Below are 22,050 nucleotides of genomic sequence, written 5' to 3' on the forward strand. Positions count from 1 at the left end.
AATTTTTTTGAAATTACTACGAAACCCATCAGTGGTATCAGAGCCTAGGTTATTTATGTTGATGTTATATGCACGAGTAGAACACAAGTGAGTTGTGGACGATACAAGTCATACTGCCTACCAGCATGTCATACTTTGGTTCGGCGGTATTGTTGGACGAGACGACCCGGACCAACCTTACGCGTACGCTTACGCGAGACCGGTTCCCTCGACATGCTTTGCACATAGATGGCTTGCGGGCGACTGTCTCTCCAACTTTAGTTGAACCGAGTGTGGCTACGCCCGGTCCTTGCGAAGGTTAAAACGGAGTCTATTTGACAAACTATCGTTGTGGTTTTGATGCGTAGGTGAGATTGGTTCTTACTTAAGCCCGTAGCAGCCACGTAAAACTTGCAACAACAAAGTAGAGGACGTCTAACTTGTTTTTGCAGGGCATGTTGTGATGTGATATGGTCAAGGCATGATACTGAATTTTATTGTATGAGATGATCATGTTTTGTAACCGAGTTATCGACAACTGGCAGGAGCCATATGGTTGTCGCTTTATTGTATGCAATGCAATCGCGATGTAATGCTTTACTTTTTTACTAAACGGTAGTGATAGTCGTGGAAGCGTAAGATTGGTGAGACGACAACGATGCTACGATGGAGATCAAGGTGTCGCGCCGGTGACGATGGTGATCATGACGGTGCTTCGGAGATGGAGATCACAAGCACAAGATGATGATGGCCATATCATATCACTTAAATTGATTGCATGTGATGTTTATCTTTTTATGCATCTTATCTTGCTTTGATTGACGGTAGCATTATAAGATGATCTCTCACTAAATTATCAAGAAGTGTTCTCCCTGAGTATGCACTGTTGCCAAAGTTCGTCGTGCCCAGACACCACATGATGATCGGGTGTGATAAGCTCTACGTCCATCTACAACGGGTGCAAGCCAGTTTTGCACACGCAGAATACTCAGGTTAAACTTGACGAGCCTAGCATATGCAGATATGGCCTCGGAACACGGAGACCGAAAGGTCGAGCGTGAATCATATAGTAGATATGATCAACATAACGATGTTCACCATTGAAAACTACTCCATCTCACGTGATGATCGGTTATGGTTTAGTTGATTTGGATCACGTGATCACTTAGAGGATCAGAGGGATGTCTATCTAAGTGGGAGTTCTTAAGTAATCTGATTAATTGAACTTAAATTTATCATGAACTTAGTCCTGGTAGTATTTTGCAAATTATGTTGTAGATCAATAGCTTGCGTTGTTGCTTTCATATGTTTATTTTGATATGTTCCTAGAGAAAAATTGTGTTGAAAGATGTTAGTAGCAATGATGCGGATTGGATCCATGATCTGAGGTTTATCCTCATTGCTGCACAGAAGAATTATGTCCTTGATGCACCGCTAGGTGACAGACCTATTGCAGGAGCAGATGCAGATGTTATGAACGTTTGGCTAGCTCAATATGATGACTACTTGATAATTTAGTGCACCATGCTTAATGGCTTAGAATCGGGACTTCAAAGACGTTTTGAACGTCATGGACCATATGAGATGTTCCAGGAATTGAAGTTAATATTTCAAGCAAATACCCGAGTTGAGAGATATGAAGTCTCCAACAAGTTCTATAGCTAAAAGATGGAGGAGAATCGCTCAACTAGTGAGCATGTGCCCAGATTGTCTGAGTACTACAATCGCTTGAATCAAGTGGGAGTTAATCTTCCAGATAAGATAGTGATTGACAGAATTCTCTAGTCACCATCACCAAGTTAGTAGAACTTCGTGATGAACTATGATATGCAAGGGATAACGGAAACGATTCCCAAGCTCTTCGTAATGCGGAAATTAACGAAGGTAGAAATCGAGAAAAACATCAAGTGTTGATGGTAGACAAGACCACTAGTTTCAAGAAAAGGAAAGAGGGAAGAAGGGGAACTTCAAGAAGAACAGCAAGCAAGTTGCTACTCAAGTGAAGAAGCCCAAGTCTGGTCCTAAGCCTGAGACTAAGTGTTTCTACTGCAAAGGGACTGGTCACTGGAAGCGGAACTACCCCAAGTGATTGGCAGATAAGAACGATGGCAAAGTGAACATAAGTATATTTGATATACATGTGTACTTTACTAGTGTTTATAGCAACCCCTCAGTATTTGATACTAGTTCAGTTGCTAAGATTAGTAACTCGAAACGGGAGTTGCAGAATACACAGAGACTAGTTAAGGGTGAAGTGACGATGTGTGTTGGAAGTGGTTCCAAGATTGATATGATCATCATCGCACACTCCCTATACTTTCGGGGTTAGTGTTGAACCTGAATAAGTGTTATTTGGTGTTTGCGTTGAGCATGAATATGATTTGATCATGTTTATTGTAATACGGTTATTCATTTAAGTAAGAGAATAAATTGTTGTTCTGTTTACATGAATAAAACCTTATATGGTTACACACCCAATGAAAATAGTTCATTGGATCTCGATCGTAGTGATACACATAATCATAATATTGAAACCAAAAGATGCAAAGTTAATAATGATAGTGCAACTTATTTGTAGCACTGCCGTTTAGGTCATATTGGTGTAAAGCGCATGAAGAAACTCCATGCTGATGGGATTTTGGAATCACTTGATTATGAATCACTTGATGCTTGCGAACCATGCCTTTTGGGCAAGATGACTAAAACGCCGTTCTCCGGAACAATGAAGCAAGCAACAAATTTGTTGGAGATCATACATACTGATGTATGTGGTCCGATGAATATTAAGGCTTGCAGCAGGTATCATTATTTTCTGACCTTCACAGATGATCTGAGCAGATATGGGGATATCTACTTGATGAAACATAAGTCTGAAACATTTGAAAAGTTCAAAGAATTTCAGAGTGAAGTGGAAAATCATCGTGACAAGAAAATAAAGTTTCTACGATCTGATCGCGGAGACAAATATTTGAGTTACGAGTTTGGTCTTCAATTAAAACAATGTGAAATAGTTTCACAAACTCATGCCACATGGAACACCACAACATAATGGTGTGTCCGAACGTCATAACCGTACTTTATTGGATATAGTGCAATCTATGATGTCTCTTACCAATCTACCACTATCGTTTTGGGGTTATGCATCAGAGACAGCTGCATTCACGTTAAATAGGGCACCATCTAAATCCGTTGAGACGACACCGTGTGAACTATGGTTTGGCAAGAAACCTAAGCTGTCTTGTCTTAAAGTTTGGGGTTGCGATGCTTATATGAAAAAGTTTCATCCTGATAAGCTCAAACTCAAATCGGAGAAGTGCGTCTTCATAGGATATCCAAAGGAAACTATTGGATACACCTTCTATCACAGATCCGAAGGCAAGACTTTTGTTGCTAAATTCGGAAACTTTCTGGAGAAGGAGTTTCTCTCGAAAGAAGTGAGTGGGAGGAAAGTAGAACTTGACGAGGTAACTGTACCTGCTCCCTTATTGGAAAGTAGTACATCACAGAAAACTGTTTCTGTGACACCTACACCAGTCAGTGAGGAAGCTAATGATGATGATCATGAAACTTCAGAACAAGATACTACTGAACCTCGTAGGTCAACCAGAGTAAGATCCGCACCAGAGTGGTACGGTAATCCTTTTCTGGAAGTCATGCTACTAGATCATGATGAACCTACGAACTATGAGGAAGCGATGATGAGCCCAGATTCCGCGAAATGGTTTGAGGCCATGAACTCTGAGATATGATCCATGTATGAGAACAAAGTATGGACTTTGATGGATTTGCCCGATGATCGGCAAGCCATAGAGAATAAATGGATCTTCAAGAGGAAGACGGACGCTGATAGTAGTGTTACTATCTACAAAGCTAGAATTGTCGCAAAAGTTTTTCGACAAGTTCAAGGTGTTGACTACGATGAGAGTTTCTCACTCGTATCTATGCTTAAGTCTGTCCGAATCATGTTAGCAATTGCCGCGTTTTATGAAATCTGGCAAATGGATAAACAAAACTGCATTCCTTAATGGATTTACTAAAGAAGAGTTGTATACGATGCAACTAGAAGGTTTTGTCGATCCTAAAGGTGTTAACTACATATGCAAGCTCCAACGATCCATCTATGGACTGGTGCAAGAATCTCGGAGTTGGAATATACGCTTTGATAAGTTGATCAAAGCATATAGTTTTATACAGACTTGCGGTGAAGCCTGTATTTACAAGAAAGTGAGTGGGAGCACTACAGCATTTCTGATAAGTATATGTGAATGACATATTGTTGATCGGAAATAATGTAGAATTATTCTGCAAAGCATAAAGGAGTGTTTGAAAGGAGTTTTTCAAAGAAAGACTTTGGTGAAGCTGCTTACATATTGAGCTTCAAGATCTATAGAGATAGATCAAGACGCTTGATAAGTTTTTTCAATGAGTACATACCTTGACAAGATTTTGAAGTAGTTCAAAATGGAGCAGTCAAAGAAAGAGTTCTTGCCTGTATTACAAGGTGTGAAGTTGAGTAAGACTCAAAGCCCGACCACGGCAGAAGATAGAAAGAGAATGAAAGTCATTCCCTATGCCTCAGTCATAGGTTCTATAAAGTATGCCATGCTGTATACCAGATCTATTGTATGCCCTACCACTGAGTTTGGCAAGGGAGTACGATAGTGATCTAGGAGTAGATCACTGGACAGCGGTCAAAATTATCCTTAGTGGAATAAGGATATGTTTCTCGATTATGGAAGTGAAAAAAAAGGGTTCGTCGTAAAGGGTTACGCCGATGCAAGTTTTGACACTAATCTAGATGACTCTAAGTCTCGGTCTAGATACATATTGAAAGTGGGAGCAATTAGCTAGAGTAGCTCCATGCAGAGCATTGTTGACATAGAAATTTGCAAAATACATGCGGGTCTGAATATGGCAGACCCGTTGACTAAGATTCTCTCACAAGCAAAACATGATCACACCTTAGTACTCCTTGAGTGTTAATCACATAGCGATGTGAACTAGATTACTGAATCTAGTAAACCCTTTGGGTGTTGGTCACATGGTGTTGTTCTCGAACCCGTAGGGTCCGCACGCTTAAGGTTTCGATGACAGTTATATTATGAGTTTATACTTTTTGATGTACCGAAGGTTGTTCGGAGTCCCGGATGTGATCACGGACATGACGAGGAGTCTCAAAATGGTCGAGACATAAAGATTGATATATTGGAAGCCTATGTTTGGATATCGGAAGTGTTCCGGGTGAAATCGGGATTTTACCGGAGTACCGGGAGGTTACCGGAACCCCCCGGGAGCTATATGGGCCTTAGTGGGCCTTAGTGGAAAAGAGAAGAGGCAGCCTGAGATGGGCCGCGCGCCCCTCCCCTCCCTTGGTCCGAATAGGACAAGGAGAGGGGGCCGGCCCCCCTTTCCCTTTTCCCCCCTCCGCAAATCCTATTCCAACTAGGATTGGGGGGGGGGGATCCTACTCCCGGAGGGAGTAGGACTCCTCCTGGCGCGCCACCTCTAGGCCGGCCGCACCCCCCCTTGAGCCTTTATATATGGAGGCAGGGGCACCCCAGAGGATCACAAGTTGATCCACATGATCATATTCTTAGCCGTGTGCGGCGCCCCCTGCCACCATAGTCCTCGATAATATTGTAACAGTGCTTAGGCGAAGCCCTGCGACAGTAGTACATCAAGATCGTCACCACGCCGTCGTGCTGACGGAACTCTTCCCCGACACTTTGCTGGATCAGAGTCCGGGGATCGTCATCGAGCTGAACGTGTGCTAAAACTCGGAGGTGTCGTAGTTTCGGTGCTTGATCGGTCGGGCCGTGGAGACGTACGACTACATCAACCAAACGCTTCCGTTGTCGATCTACAAGGGTACGTAGATCACACTCTCCCCTCTCGTTGCTATGCATCACCATGATCTTGCGTGTGCGTAGGAATTTTTTTGAAATTACTACGTTTCCCAACAGAGTCAGCCACGATGGAGTAGATCTAGAGCATGATGTGGACGTCGACTGCGCGCCACAGATCATCAGGACGGGCCAGCGGCACCTGCTGAACATGGCAAGCATCGTTGTATTTGAGAAGAACGAGGAGGAAGAAGGTGCGCCACTTGTGGTAATTTTGCTGGGCAAGATCAAGTTTGAACTTGAGGTGGTTCGTGATGTGATCATTGAAGATGTTGCCGTAGCGGGAGGTGTTGGGTGGAGCGATGGCGGCTGGTGCGGTGAGGCTGGAGAAGATCGGGGAAGAAAGGGTGGAGAGGGGCACCGGGAGAGTAGGGTTAGGTGGGGGTGGTGGCGCGAGCACGGAGGTGCCGCCGGAGAGTGGCAGGGACAGGCTGGAGGGGAGGCTGGGGATCGAGGGCTGAGAGACGGCAGGAGAGGTGACCGTGGCAGTGGCCGGAGAGGAGAGGGAAGCCACGGTGGGGGCGGGGGGGGGGGGGGGGGGGGTTGCCGTCCTGAGCCATATGAGCGTCTGATACCAAGCTAGACGAGGAAACTCGCTCTATATTGATCTCTAAGGGTTACACCATGAATATATACACGACTAGCCAATGAAGTGCCCTCTACAAGTGAAAGCTCCTATGATTGATGGCAAGAGGCAATCCCTTACATTCACGGACAATACTCTCAACCATTGAGATCAATTCCTCTTGATTTTCCACTTGCTTTACAAATGTGTTTAAATGAAAAAGCTCCTGTGATTGATCTTCATCCATAAGTGATATTTGATGTGGAGGAACTATGCCCATGATAGAAGCAACTTGATCACCACGGCTTGTAACAACCATAACAGTGCCTGAGCCAGCATGTAAGCATAACAAAGATGTCATATCATTCCACTTTTGTGTATCTTCATTCCAAACATCATCCAATACTAAGAGGTACCTTTTCTTGCCTAACACTTCACCAAGTTTCTTCTGCAATGCTTCCATCTCAGTCAATTCACACTTGTTCATTGTGACCACTTGTATTATAGAACGGATGATTTGTTTGATGACGAACATATCAGAGACACAGACCCATATGGCCAACTCAAAGTGATGCTTCACCCTCTCATCATTGTGCACAAGTTGGGCAAGAGTAGTCTTATCAATTCCCCCCATACCAACTATGGGGAGCGCCATGACGTTATTATTGTTAATGTTGTTGTGGTCGAGCAATATTCTCACCGCTAGTTCCTTATCAGCTTGTCTGCCGACAACCTCTGATTCATCAACTCGAGCAATATTCTCACCTCTGATTCACCATCCTGGTCGGTCGCCGGCTGAATCGGTGGTGTTGCTCCGGTGTAGGAAGGAGCGAACAAAGCCAATGAAATCGCATCGCGAGGGTGAGAGCACGCGGTTTGCTTTGCTTGTGTGCGGTTGAAAAAAAAAATCAAGTCAATATAATATGCTTACTCCAACTTTACGACCGGAGATATCAAGCCTTGTTGGTAAGAACAAATATCATATCAAGTCAATATAAGAGGGTGCTATTTACACAGATTTTACACACCTGCTGATGGAATTCTCTCGTCCTCACCTGCTTGTACTGCATTAGAGTACAAAGGTAATTAAGTCGTCGGTTTGTGTACAGCCTACAAACTTTGAGCTTGGAGTAAGAGAGTTTGATTCCGCTAATCAGTCGTCGGTTCACACCTCGAGTGGCTGCTAATCAGGATGACATAAGAGAGTTTGATTCCGCTAACTTGGTCCCTAACTTACCTGCCACGTTATTCACCTGCTTGGAGTATTTGTATAGTGCTGCTGGGACAAATAATCGATAAAAGTGGTACGCGCAGTTTGGCATGGCATGGGTCATTTTTTGTTGTTACAATTTGGTTGCCATCTGCTTTTGTGTGCATAGAGTCAAAAGCTTTGTGTGCAATCGTGCCCTCCGCTCAAGGTGTCTTGCGATATCTCTAATCACCCGGGGCTAGTGCCAGGTATCACTTTTGGTGATTACGTGGGCGATGATGTACAATTTGAAATGGCTGAGGTAGTAGAGGTCTTTAGATACGAGCACGGGAAGCCTCTTGTCAAACCGGATCAGCTCCCGCATCTACCAACGATGATGCGAAGATTGCATGACTGGTACTTGGAAACCTGTAGGAAGACCGGGACCGATAGTATGATGCTGGGAATTAAAGATGAGCACGACTTCGTTGGAGTCGACCTGATGTCTGTTGAATTTGTGAAATTATTTCAATTATTCAATCAAGAGGCCCTCGACAAAACTCCCATGACTTGCTACTGTCTCTAAGTATTATTTCTGTAATTAAGTCTCTAGCTCAGCTCGTTCATTGCATGTATATATAATTATTCTCACTATATTATGCAGATTGAAGATCGTCGAATGCAAAAGAGGACAAATCTATGACATTGGATTCATTAGCCCAAATACCATAAATGAATGGGCGGTGAAAAAAAGAGCCAAAGATACTGAGGATAACTTGCTAAACGCGTTCCTTCGACATCAAAACAAAAGGGAAACACTCTTTCCTTACAACTTTCAGTTAGTGTTACTGTCTTGTGCATATTCGGTTTCGCTTACTTGAGGTTCGGTGTAATTGATGAGTTATGCGTGTGTAGGTTCCACTCTATTCTGCTATCCATAAAGCTTGACGGGGCAGTAGTAATTGTCTTAGACTCGAGACTAAAGAGCAAAAGCAGTGGCCGGACATGAGCGAAATGCTCCAGAGGTAAGTTCAATCATTATCGCACCATATCGGCAACTTTTGTTCATTTCCTGATATCAAGTAATTATTTTCTTTGCCGGGCAGGGTTTGGAAAAAGTTCACCAGAATAGTCCCGAGTCTGAAGGAGCTGCAATTTACACACCCCGGGCTTGATTATTAGTTTGATTAAACTCTATTCTCGTAAGGTTCTTGTGGCAAGCACCCGGGAATAATTTTACGTGGATACTACGTTTGCGAGTTCATTCGCCACTTGACCTATGAGCGGGGCTTATCTGACAAACAATTTAAAGTACATAAACAATATTCAGAATTTTATTTGATTACCATCAATTGTGTTGAGTTTCATTCATACATATGTACTGACCCCCTTTTTTAAATTAGATCTGGCAGATGCGGGATGAACTCCTACCACATGATCGCATACGAGCAATTTAAGAGAAATTGGCGGGATTCTTTCTTGACCACGTCATACCTCAACACGGAGAATACCATATGGAATTGGAAATGGATCATAGATAGATGATGTTAGGGATTGTAAGAGATGTTACATTGTATATATGTAGGAGCGTCGGATAGATATACGAAAACTTGTTGTTCGACCAAGCACGGAGAAAGAGATGTCACTTCCCTCTATATATGTTCATGATGATCTTGTGTAATTAATGGTTCCTTCATTTGCTTACTAGCTAGCATCCAGTTATCTCTATATGTAGTAGCTAGCTAACACAATATGAAACAACCAAACCCTCCACCCCCCCCCCTTTCAAAAATAAAACAAAAACCCCAGCGCCATGGAGCTGCTGACACGTGGCTGCGTTTTAGTCCCGGTCGGTGTTACCAACCGGGACTAAAGGTCCTCCGGGTAGGGCTCCCCACAGCGGCCAGTTGGACCTCCTTGTTGGGTTTCGTAGTAATTTCAAAAAATTTCCTACGCACACGCAAGATCATGTGATGCATAGCAACGAGAGGGGAGAGTGTTGTCTACGTACCCACGCAGATCGACTGCGGAAGCGCTGACACAACGTAGAGGAAGTAGTCGTACGTCTTCATGATCCAACCGATCAAGCACCGAAACTATGGCACCTCCGAGTTCGAGCACACGTTCAGCTCGATGACGATCCCCGGACTCCGATCCAGCAAAGTGTCGGGGAAGAGTTCCGTCAGCACGACTGCGTGGTGACGATCTTGATGTACTACAGCAGCAGGGCTTCGCCTAAACTCCGCTACAGTATTATCGAGGACTATGGTGGCAGGGGGCACCGCACACGGCTAAGGAATAGATCACGTGGATCAACTTGTGTGTTTCTGGGGTGCCTCTGCCTCAGTATATAAAGGACTAGAGGGGGGAGGCTGGCTGGCCATAGGAGGCGCGCCAGGAGAGTCCTACTCCCTCTGGGAGTAGGATCCCCCCCCCCCCCCCCAATCCTAGTTGGAATAGGACTCCTTGAGGGGGGAAAGAGAGAGAGGGGGGCCGGCCACCTCTCCTAGTCCTAATAGGACTAGGGGAAGGGGGAGGCGCGCGGCCACCTTGGGCTGCCCCTTTCTCCTTTCCACTAAGGCCCATCAAGGCCCATATGGTTCCCGGGGGGTTCCGGTAACCTCCCGGTACTCCGGTAAAATCCCGATTTCACCCGGAACACTTCCGATATCCAAACATAGGCTTCCAATATATCAATCTTTATGTCTCGACCATTTCGAGACTCCTCGTCATGTCCGTGATCACATCCGGGACTCTGAACAACCTTTGGTATATCAAAATGCATAAACTCATAATATAACTGTCATCGAAACCTTAAGCGTGTGGACCCTACGGGTTCGAGAACAATGTAGACATGACCGAGACATGTCTCCGGTCAATAACCAATAGCGGGACCTGGATGCCCATATTGGTTCCTACATATTTTACGAAGATCTTTATCAGTCAGACCGCATAACAACATATGTTGTTCCCTTTGTCATCGGTATGTTACTTGCCCGAGATTCGATCGTCGGTATTCCAATACCTAGTTCAATCTCGTTACCGGCAAGTCTCTTTACTCGTTCTGTAATACATCATCCCGCAACTAACTCATCTAGTTGCAATGCTTGCAAGGCTTAAGTGATGTGCATTACCGAGAGGGCCCAGAGATACCTCTCCGACAATCAGAGTGACAAATCCTAATCTCGAAATACGCCAACCCAACATCTACCTTTGGAGACACCTGTAATGCTCCTTTATAATCACCCAGTTACGTTGTGATGTTTGGTAGCACCCAAAGTGTTCCTCCGGCAAACGGGAGTTGCATAATCTCATAGTCATAGGAACATGTGTAAGTCATGAAGAAAGCAATAGCAACATACTAAACGATCGGGTGCTAAGCTAATGGAATGGGTCATGTCAATCAGATCATTCAACTAATGATGTGACCTCGTTAATCAAATAACAACTCTTTGTTCATGGTTAGGAAACATAACCATCTTTGATTAACGAGCTAGTCAAGTAGAGGCATACTAGTGACACTCTGTTTGTCTATGTATTCACACATGTATTATGTTTCCGGTTAATACAATTCTAGCATGAATAATAAACATTTATCATGATTATAAGGAAATAAATAATAACTTTATTATTGCCTCTAGGGCATATTTCCTTCACTCCTTTAGTCCCGGTTCGTAAGTCAACCGGGACTAAAAGTAATGGGCATTAGTCCCGATTGTTTTGTCTCGGTTTCAGAACCGGGACTAAAGGCCCTCTGGAACCAGGACTGATGCCATGTTTTCTACTAGTGACATATTCCCGAACCTGTAGGGTCGCACGCCTAACGTTCGGTAGCGCTATGATAGTATTTAAATATTAATAGTGGAAAGTCCGAAAGTTTTTCAGAGTCCTGGATGAGATCCGGGACATCGCGAGGAGCTCCGGAATAGTCCGAAGGTAAACATTCATATATGGAAAGTTGTTATCGGGGTTTCGGGAAAAGTTTGAGTTTTTTCGGTATTGTACCGAGAAGATTCTAGAAGGTTCAGGAGTGGGGCCCACCTGCATGGGGACCCACATGAACGTGGGTAGTGGAGAAAGTCCCCACAACTCTGGTCTAGTCGCCCCAAGACCCCCCCTTAAAAGGAATAGTATCATATTCCAAAGGGATAAGATCAGGATCCCTAGAAAGGGGGGATAGCGATCGGTGGGGAAGGAAAGGAGGAATTTCCTTCCTCCCTCTATGGCCAACGACCATAGGGCCTTGGAGGGCAAGCCACCAGCCCCCTCCATGCCTATATAAAGGTGGGGAGGCATTGGGCGCAGCCACCCCTTGGACCCTTGCCCGTTACCTCTCCCAACTCCTCCCATGTTTCACGGGTACGCACTTGGCGAAACCCTGCCGGAATTCCGCTGCCACCACCACCACCATACCATCATGTTGGTCCCGATCTCATCTACCCCCTATGTCTCGCTTGCTGGATCAAGAAGGAGAGGCTGCCGCCAAGCTGCACGTGTGCTAAACTCAAAGGTGTTGTCTGTTCAGCACTTGATCGGGAGTTCGTGGATGATCGTGTTGGACCGCGAAGACGTTGGACTACATCAACTGCGTTTCTTAACGCTTCCGCTTAGCGATCTACAAAGGTATGTATATCCAATCTCTCCTCTCGTAGATGTGCATCTTCAAGATTGATCTTGATGAGCGTAGGAGAATTTTTGTTACCCATGCAACGTTCCCCAATAGGAGGAGCTCCCGGTGGAGAAGGCGAGCAAGAGGAGGGAAATAAGCGGCATGTGGGAGCAGTGGCCGTCTGTGCCGACGCGTAGAGAAGATGCCATCAACCGAGGACAAGCCCACTATCAAGGACATCAATGAGATGGTGTCCCCACTGTTGGCTCCCCCTGCCGACCGCTGCTCCATGGACGGCGGTAGTGGGGTCGTGTGCTCAGCGCTGCCACGCGCAAGTAGTGGTAGGTCGAGCTGGTTGCCAAATTGACCGCCGCCGCGCACAAGGAGTGGGGGCGGAGCTAGCCGCCAAATCGACCGTTGCCGCTTGCAAGACCACCGCGGCTGATGAAACTACGAATCGATCACCTGAATGGAATTATAGCATCGATGTACTTTTTTTTTTCATGTAGAGTATATCTTGAATGAAAACATCGTTGTGTAGATCGGAAGGGACGAGGAAAAAGGGGATTAGAGAGAAGCTTATTGGAGGTAGGAGAAATACCACATACATGGTGTATATTAGCTCGCATCTCCCCAGACTCCTCTCATGCAACATGACGTATCATGTGCGCTCACCTTAGGCTGGCTATGGAGAAATTGCCGACTCCAGCGGGCCTGGCTAGCAGGTGCTTTGAGGTCTGCAGCCCAAATAGTGAAGGCATGTAAGGAAACAACTCATTTTCTTTTCGTGTGGGCTTGGTTGAACCTAATGCGGACAATCAAAGCGCGCCCTTGCTGTGTCATCCGCTGGTGCAGTGCATGTGCATAGTACAACTTGATGTAGCCGTCATCCGTTGCTTCTCTTTGGCAGTTAATTTGCAACCCTGTTAGTCGCTGGTGTTGAGTGGACAGTACTCATGTGTTTTGCCAGTCGAAACAGAGCAGAGCAGCTCCTCTTCCTCTGCTTTTGCTGGACGGCTGCATGCCCTGCGTGTCCATAAAGATCATCTTTTCTTAGGCACTAAAGCGTGCCTAAATACATTTATATTTAGACAAATCTGTGATAAATAATTCGGGACATATGACTACATACACACTCCTTTCATAAAGTAATATTATATTTGCCCGGTAAAATAAAATAAATACTCTTATATTAATCCCGTGCCGATTGCCCATGTTAGAGGATTACTGGAAACTACGGTAGACGACTTGTCATGTTTCCCGCAGTTGGACCCATTTAATCAGAGTAATCGCGATTAGGTGTGTGATTAACAAAAGAAAAAAGATAGTACGCACTACAACTTCTCCAACTTCGGCGTGAAATCATTCGCCTAACACTTGTCCAAGAAATTATTTGGCATGATACCATGTAAAGTAAGCCTGTAAGGCTAAGGCACAACTTAGAAAAATGTCCAATTTTGTGTACATTAGTTAAATGAGTGATCAAATAGCAAACCATGGACACAAGTAGTAACCTGCCCTTGTGAGGAGAACATGGCATGGTACGCTCCATGTGACCTACTGACAAAACAAATAGACAACCGCTCGGAAAGTGCAGAATGCTGCAGAAACCACGAGTTCTCACAGCTTTGCAAGCAATTTTACCACATCATGGCCATGGCGGACGGAGCATAGTAGCCTAGAGCCTCTAACCGCAATCACAACAAACACAGAGACAAGAGTTTGTGACGTGTAAGTTCTGCAGTTTTTCTCCTTTGTTCTTCTCCTTTTATTAGAAAACATAAAGACCTGCCGTGGGTGCTCACGCTCCTACCGGATCGTGCCATCCCACCATCGAGCGCATGCCCACACGGCGCTCAACAACTCTGCCACGGACCACCCCCACAAAGTGTGTCTCATAGCTGATCATAACTAAACCCAGAAAAATAGCTAACATAAACTAAGACATGCCATGGTAGAGAAAAACTGCCCGAAAATGGCTGCCCTGTCACACCACACGTATGGTAGGACTAGATTATTCCAATAAATTTCCCATAATCTAGTGGGTTAGCATGCACTAAATTAAATGTTAAGACCCTTGACGACAACGCGCTGTTGCGCACGTCTTTATCTTTCTCCTCGTGCCCGTGCACTAAGTTTCCCTCAATTGTTAAACACCCAATGCCACGGTGCCACGTATAAGAATTCCCTAATTCTAGTTTCTACTCCCTCCTAAGGCTAGTCATAGTGGGAGTAACTTAGCTAGTAACATAGTGCACTCCAAGAAAATTTTGCTTATGTGGCAAGTATTTAATGTGAGGTAGTAACACAATATATTACTGTAACATAGCGCTTCCCAAGACAAGATAAGTCTACAAGCTAATAAATGAAGCCATCTATGACACTATTATTATGTTACTTTGCATTATGAAGGTGGTAACTTAGACTAGTGTCATGCATATGACACTAGTCTAAGTTACTCCCCACTATAACCAGCCTAAAACCATGACAAGAATTATGAAACCTGAGGAGTATGTTCCAAAATGTACTACTACAGGGCTCACACGCATCTCAAAGTTAAGTTTGACCAATAATTAGAGACGAATAGTAATGCATGGCTTATGGGACAAAAAAAAATTGCATGGCCAATTGCTCGTGAATACAAATTTAAAGTCATGTGATTGCCCCACTGTCCCCAACGATTATTTCCAATGATGCTAGCGCGCTGCTGCTTTGGCTCAATGCATCGGAGAATCTTTGTACATGCGTGAATTTGAAACTGCCAGGAAATTGCTGGCTTTGCTGCCTCTCTACTGAACTAATCTTTGCGAGAAATGAATCTTAGCAATGTTGACTCGAGTCAAGGAGTAACCGCTACGTAATTTTTCCCTTGAAAGGCTCACTATGAACTATATACGGATGTATATAGACATATCTTAGAATGTAGATTCACTAATTTTGCTTATTGAAATTTCTAAAAAGACTTATATTTAGGAACAGAGGGAGTACATAGAATGTAGCACAAGATGCAGTGTACATAAAAAGTAGCACAAGTTGCGGTGTACATTGATTAATACATAGATAACTAGTTCACAATTGCAGGGATCGAAATAAATAGACATGATATCATACACACGCTCAGCTTGCTCGAGAGAACACCTGGCTTGCTGCCTGGACTATGTGCTCAGGGTCACCAATGACGACCCGGAATCCTCTTTTACAGACGAACCAACGGCGAGGCCCCAGTGCAATCTTAGCGAATTCCATCACCTTGGAAACACATGTAATGATCAGCTCATGTGAATTTTGCTTGAGAAATTTGATAATCCAGGCTATGGCAGCAATCAGGATGATGAAGAAGAATATGGGAATGTTGATCATCCAGGTCATGACAGCAAGCATCATCCCCACATCCCTCTTGTTTTGTAGCTTCATTTCTTGGATGGCGGTGAAGATCATATTCATCTGAGAATCCAAGGTGGACGACGTGGAGGCGGAAGGCATCGTCAGGGCAGTAGGCTTCTTGATGGGCGTGCTCCAAGACATCATTATCCACAGGATTCTCGTGCCGAAAAACATGAGGGCAACATGGACCGCGGAGGTGAACACGGGGTAACTCTTCATGGCCGCCGATGGCACAAGTTGTTCTGTGACAGCGGAAATGGAGCCCGACAACAGAATCCAGAAGAGCAGCAGGCACACGATCTCCAGGGTCGAATTGCATGGCATTCTCAACAACTTGGAGAGGACGATGGTGGCAGTGTAAGTAAACATAGGGGTGAATTCCTCCATGGCTGACGGCACAAGGGCTGTGACGATGGCGGAAATGGCCTCATGCAGCAGGTACAAGAGCAGCATGGAGCACAAGGTCTTGAGGAGGTATCCAGCAATGGAAAGATATGTATGCCATGGCGTTGTCACCACCACCGCGGTGAGGATGATGGCGGCAATGACAGTAAACAAGACTTGCATCTCCTCCGACAAGGACGGCAGCAGTAAGGAGGCGAGCTTGGCAATGGCTCCGAAGATGACAAGAAAGACCAGAACTGTTCCAGCGATGCCTAATAACCAGGTGGCCATCCTTACTGCTGGAGAAACCGCAAGTGTGTGTGTGTGTGTGTGTGCGAGAAATGAAGATGCACAGGTACGTAGTAGGCACCTAGGCCTTGGACTATATAACACAAGACGTACGTCCTCCTTTGCAAATCCTTTGATGACGCGTTAACTTGACCCACGAAGACTTAATTGTAAACTCGTCATCCCGCGTTAATTAACTTGTGTTATTAGAACATACGAGTAGTATAATATATAAAGCCACCTTGGACGTAGATTCCCGGCACTCGGAGACGTAGATTCCCGGCTCTTGATAGATGCATCACATGCACATTCGATGGGTAAAGGTGCCTTCTACGTACCAACAATGGAACTTTAAAAGTGGCCGTTAATGCTTGCTACTATCAACTACCTTGCGGATCGATGATATAGTGAAGGATCCACGATGCTGCCTTTTCCTTTCGGACATAGCTAAGTTTAAAACGTTGTATGGTTAGCTTAACCATACAATATTGGCGCAAATCATTTGTCTTAGTCACCGACCCCTTGGCAGGGGAGGGCCCAGGAATTGAAGACTGTGTATTCAAATTTTGTTCTTTTTAGAAGCCTATAGCCTTTCTTTTGGCGTGTATAACCGATTATACTAGCATACAGTGCTAGCTCTAATAAAATATATCACATAATATATATTGTATTCATTAAATTGACCATAACTTGGTATTGTTCAACATATAGAAGTAAAGATTGTTTAACATATCATGGCAAAATGTAATTAAGATCTATAGAGGATAGAATATAGCAATTTAAATAAGAAACCTTGCATAATGATCACTGTAACAAATTCAAAATTTATAAACATTCTCACATAACTAACTCAAATAAAAAATAACAGATTCTCATGTCTAAGTAATTCATAATTGACTGCAAACAAGTCTCTAATTTTACTATAATTAAATAGAAAGACAGGTGGCCAGACTAACTTGAGGGTGTGTTTGTTTGGGCTGCAACTTTCTCGGCTGCAGCTGCAACGGCTCCGGCTGGAAGGAGCAGCTATGGCTGAAAGGTAGAAGCTGAAGTGCGTCGTTTGGTAATTGTGTTGTAGTAGCTGCGGCTTGTTCTGAAATGTGCTGAAATGACCAAGATGTCATGTGTTCTGCTGATTATACTGTTTTAACAATAAATGACCAGATTAAAAGTTATTTTTTTGAAAATGGCTAATTTTTCACAGATTTGAACTGAAACCACAGTTTCACATAGTTGATCGACCTCTCTGTATCTTTATCACAAAAATATCACACGGTCAGATAGTCGATGACACAGCTAGAACACAGAGCATGCTACGCAAGCACAAGCACGCACCCAAACCTTGGACATTAATTAGCATTCATATACATATCAATTAGCACATCACGCACGATTCATATACAAGTGCTCACAGACCGGCGTTGTGCCTGAGCGAAGCAGCAGGATGAACCGGGGAGCTCGCTGGCGTCCATGGCGAAGCAGGGGGCGGAGGTAATGAGATGAGGCCAAGGTGGAGCCTGCACCGGAACGACCTAGTGTGCGTTGTCGGCAAGCACAGTCACGCCCGGGGACTCGTCAGCAGCTGCGTATGCCTAACGTTAACCCCAGAAGGATAACCCCACCGATGTCGTCGCCAAGGCAACTCGTGACGGCGGCAGAGCTCACGCGGGATCTCGGGTTGGAGCCTTCGATTCCATGGGTTGCAACGCGGTTTGATGAGCTAAAGAAAACCCACAGCCACTGGATTCAGGGACCAACACATAACTTATAATGTTGTAAAAAGTTGTGAAAAGTTGTGAAGTTTCTACTCTGTTTGCGATTCAGGGACCAACACATAACTTATAATGTTGTGATGAACCAAGAGTTCCCGGAAAAAAGACAAGTAGCATCACCATGGGAGAAGTGCCAAGAAAATACACCAGGCATGTATTAATTGGATCAAATGATCCATCTTACTTATATATGTTTGGCATCACATAAGTGCACACTGCTCTAGAACTGCATGCATCCGGAGGTCTAATGAGCTAAAGAAAACCCACAGCCACTGGATTCTTTCATAGAGTAAAAATAGTGATTGCTTGAAGATTGAGTGATGTACATTGACAGAGTTTCAGTCCATAAAGGAACGGCCATGGCATTGCATTGCGATTTTGTGGTTCTTTCTCGCCACAAACTGAATAAGCTCTGCTGAAAAACACATGCCACGCATTTCTCAGCTGGAGGATTGAAGAGTCAATGGTACTCTCCTTCCTCAAGATTGGGCTGTCCTTTGTATACTAGTGTACTCCCTCTGTAAACTAATATAAAAGCGTTTAGATCAAGGCTCTCAAGGTAGCAGCCAGCTGGGCATATGCTATACCTGTCACAGATAAGATAGATGATCTCAGGCGCATGTTACTGAATTTGCTAAGAAAATGTAATCTATGCACGGCAAAACCTAACAGTTGCAGCCTAACCCACGGAGCTGCTGCAGCGCGTACTAAGCAAATCAGTCATTCTGTTATGGTGTAAATATTAAAATAGCAAAATTATCTCGGAGACCAGATTGAGGACAAATAGTCGCTGCACCATACGAGATGAAGTAGTAATCTATGCACGTCGTTGCTTCCGCCAGGTACTCCTTTCGTTCCAAAATAGATGAACCAACTTTGTACTAGTTTTGTACTAAAGTTAGTTCAGTTCAGTCATCTATTTTGGAACGGAGGGAGTAGCTAGCTGCTGTCGAGTTGCCAGCAGTGAAGAGTGCCAAAAAAAAAAAAAATCTCCTGCAGGAGCATGCCGACTGTCCCTGCATTTCTTACATGTATGGTCGTCAGGCAGAGAGCAGTGGCAGTGGATCAACTAGTCCACCTGTCAACAGATTTAAAACACCTACAGCGACGAAATGGACAACAAGGACAGAGAAATAAACCGGACAACAAGACTCGCTGTGCTCCAGACAACTAATGCACTTGCTTTTTTTTCTTTTCTTTTTTTCTGAACCAGTGGCACACGCCGGCTTGGTCTTCTCTTGGGTACCTAGTCAGAACACCCACTACGTCAACTTTTCGAAAAAAAGTTCCACAGGCACCGCATTATGGAACGGAGGGAGTACCCCAACACTGCAAAACTGATATGTAGTAGCGCTGCATATGTATATATGTTTAGAAGAAGAGCTAAAGTTGGGTTTGAAACCCTGGGAAAAAAATTAACTCTGCCTCCAGCTGTTCCGGTGCGGTGTCTAACGGTCGAGGTATTGCATGATTTGCCGCATGCTGGCCATCATGCTACAACAAAACAAGTTGTTAAAGGTACATATATCACCTGTGCTGTCTGCTGTGTATCATCTCCCATCCGCCCATATAGAGAGTCAACTCTGCTTTCATCTTTACTTACTTACAATGGTAAATATGGTAGCATCGACAGAACTTGAAAAACGACGGGCATAGCCATCAGTCCTCGACCGGACCATCTGGGCCATCCACCAACTGAACTTAACTGAACCCTGATGTGCTTCAGTTCTTCAGAGTGCCTTTCTTCACTGAAGCTTTGGCTATGGTCTCCCTTGTCAGCAAGTAATTCAGGTCCCATAAAGAAAGGTTCAACTTCAACATCTTGTCACTTCCATCATGGAAAGGCATGCAATTCCATGTTGTCATTTTGCTGATATAGCATATCATCTATCTATGTCTATCTATATATCTATCCATATCTGTACTATAATTAGAGACACCCTAAAATTTCCTACATTAATAGGAAATACGAGCCATTAATCTGGTGGGACCGAGTTATAACGTTTTAGAACAACAGACATTATAAGTTGGCATGTTATCCAAATTACATAACTTTTACATACGTTGATCCACATTATGTAACATGTTGTGAAACAAAAAATTCCATCATCATGTACGTAACACCTAACCAAACTATAAAAATAATCCTGTTCATCACATGACACCTAACATATTTTTAGAACATGTGACACCTACGAAACAATTTTATTTCACACATACGGGACATTATTTCAAAGCCCTTCCATTGATCCCCTCAACAAATACATCGGTACCCAAGGCTCATGCCTCAATCCATACCTTATCGAACTACTCACAAATGGAGATCAGATCGCAAGAAGAAAACATTGAAGAACATATCTTGGAGATTGATTGATTGCATATATGTCTTACAATGGATGTCTTGTGCGATACACGATTACAAGTATGAATTAGAGGAGGGAGTGCTATGGTAGTGATGGTGGCTACGGAGATGGAAATGGTGGCGTCTAGGGTTTGAAGATGTTCTAGCTGTTGATGACGTTCTCCCGTGCTCGTTCAGTTGACATTTCGATGGAGTCCCCTTTATAAAAGTTGTATAGGTGGACGATCTGCCTTGGTTTGCATGCCAAACAGGAGCTCATTCGGGCGCGTGCACCTGTATGGAACGCCATCTTTTGCTCGGTTTCGCGTAGACACTTCCTATTGATTCCTTTTTCTTCCATTCTCCTTCATTTCCATTCCCACACATGATTTCTTTCATTTTTAGCCCATTTTCCTATGAAAACACATCAAAGAGAGGATTGTGGAATCCTTTGCATTCATTAGTCAACAGTACCCATCGTATGTGGCATCACGAGACGGGGGCGATGGGAGTGAAGAGTGGTCGTGGACGGGGGCGACGTCGCCACCCACCCCCCTCCCCCACCCTTGTCGGCGCCGGCAGCAGCAACAGTACACACCCACTGCTATATGCCGAACGACAACAATGCATATAAGGAGTTGAGGAGGTGGGGGGCCATAGCCCCCCCCCCCCCCCCCTCTCTTCACGGATTCACATTATATTTGAGCACATACTTTATATCTATCGTAGTGGTAGTCTAATCTAATTGGGCAGATTATGTTGTGTTCACATAATCACATCTTGTGCTTTACAGGAACCTACAACGGACCTGAGTGTGAATTGATTTTTGCTTCGGTACACCCAGCTTGTAACTTTGCATGAATCTTAAAGTTATTTTAAAAGTCTATTATCATGTAAACCTACAGCTCAAACATATTGAATATATTGAGCTGTATACAAAAGACTATATTATTCTTTTTTTATTGAAGAGATACATTTTAATCTCCATCTTTAATCTGCATCGAAGTAGGTAAACTTTTCTAAGGGGGGTGCATCGAAGCAAAACTCGGTTTTGGAATTTGGCAAAACATTTGGCAGTCAACTCCAACTCCTCACCTGTATTTATATTTTTCTAAAGGAACCACATAGTTGAAGTGTTGGTATTGTTGAGCAGCCATTCTTCAAGCAAGATTCACATTTTTTTGGGAAAGCAAGATTCACAATTACTGAGCACACACTCACTGGAATGTGCGCTAGAGTTCGACAGATGCTACTTCTCGAACAGAGGTTTCAGGAAACAAAGAAGAGAGTTGCACTCATTCTGTTATTTTCCTGAAACCCCAGTGTATGTGTGTGCTCCTCTGTTTTTGCTGGACCGCTGCTCGCTATGTTTCGTCCCTTGTCATGGTTTTGGTCAAATGTACGCGTAGGACAGCAAGAAGTGATGAAAAGCAGGGCCAACAAGACTCACCTGTGCTCTTTTGATGCCCACTTACAGAAACCAATATGGTTGTGTGCATCACTTGATGCAGAGGCTGGGGGAATTACTCCTCTTTGAAAAAACTTAGAGAAACCAACACCACACCACACCGTAGCCATATATACTTGCATAAGTACTACTACTAGTAGCAATGCAAGACATGTACGCATCTCTGCC

The 22,050-nt window shown here is 44.2% G+C and overlaps 1 protein-coding gene across 1 annotated transcript; it reads right to left on the reverse strand.

Moving 5' to 3' along the window:
- Nucleotides 1–6,541: 6,541 nt before the first annotated feature.
- LOC147956644 (putative disease resistance protein RGA3) lies at nt 6,542–7,102 on the reverse strand. The gene has a single exon (XM_087537825.1). The coding sequence runs from the start codon at nt 7,100–7,102 to the stop codon at nt 6,542–6,544; it is 561 nt and encodes a 186-aa protein (XP_087393951.1).
- Nucleotides 7,103–22,050: the final 14,948 nt, after the last annotated feature.

Source organism: Triticum urartu, chromosome 7A (assembly GCF_056163025.1).
Source record: "Triticum urartu cultivar PI428250 chromosome 7A, HENAU_Tu73, whole genome shotgun sequence".
NCBI classification, from domain to species: domain Eukaryota; kingdom Viridiplantae; phylum Streptophyta; class Magnoliopsida; order Poales; family Poaceae; genus Triticum; species Triticum urartu.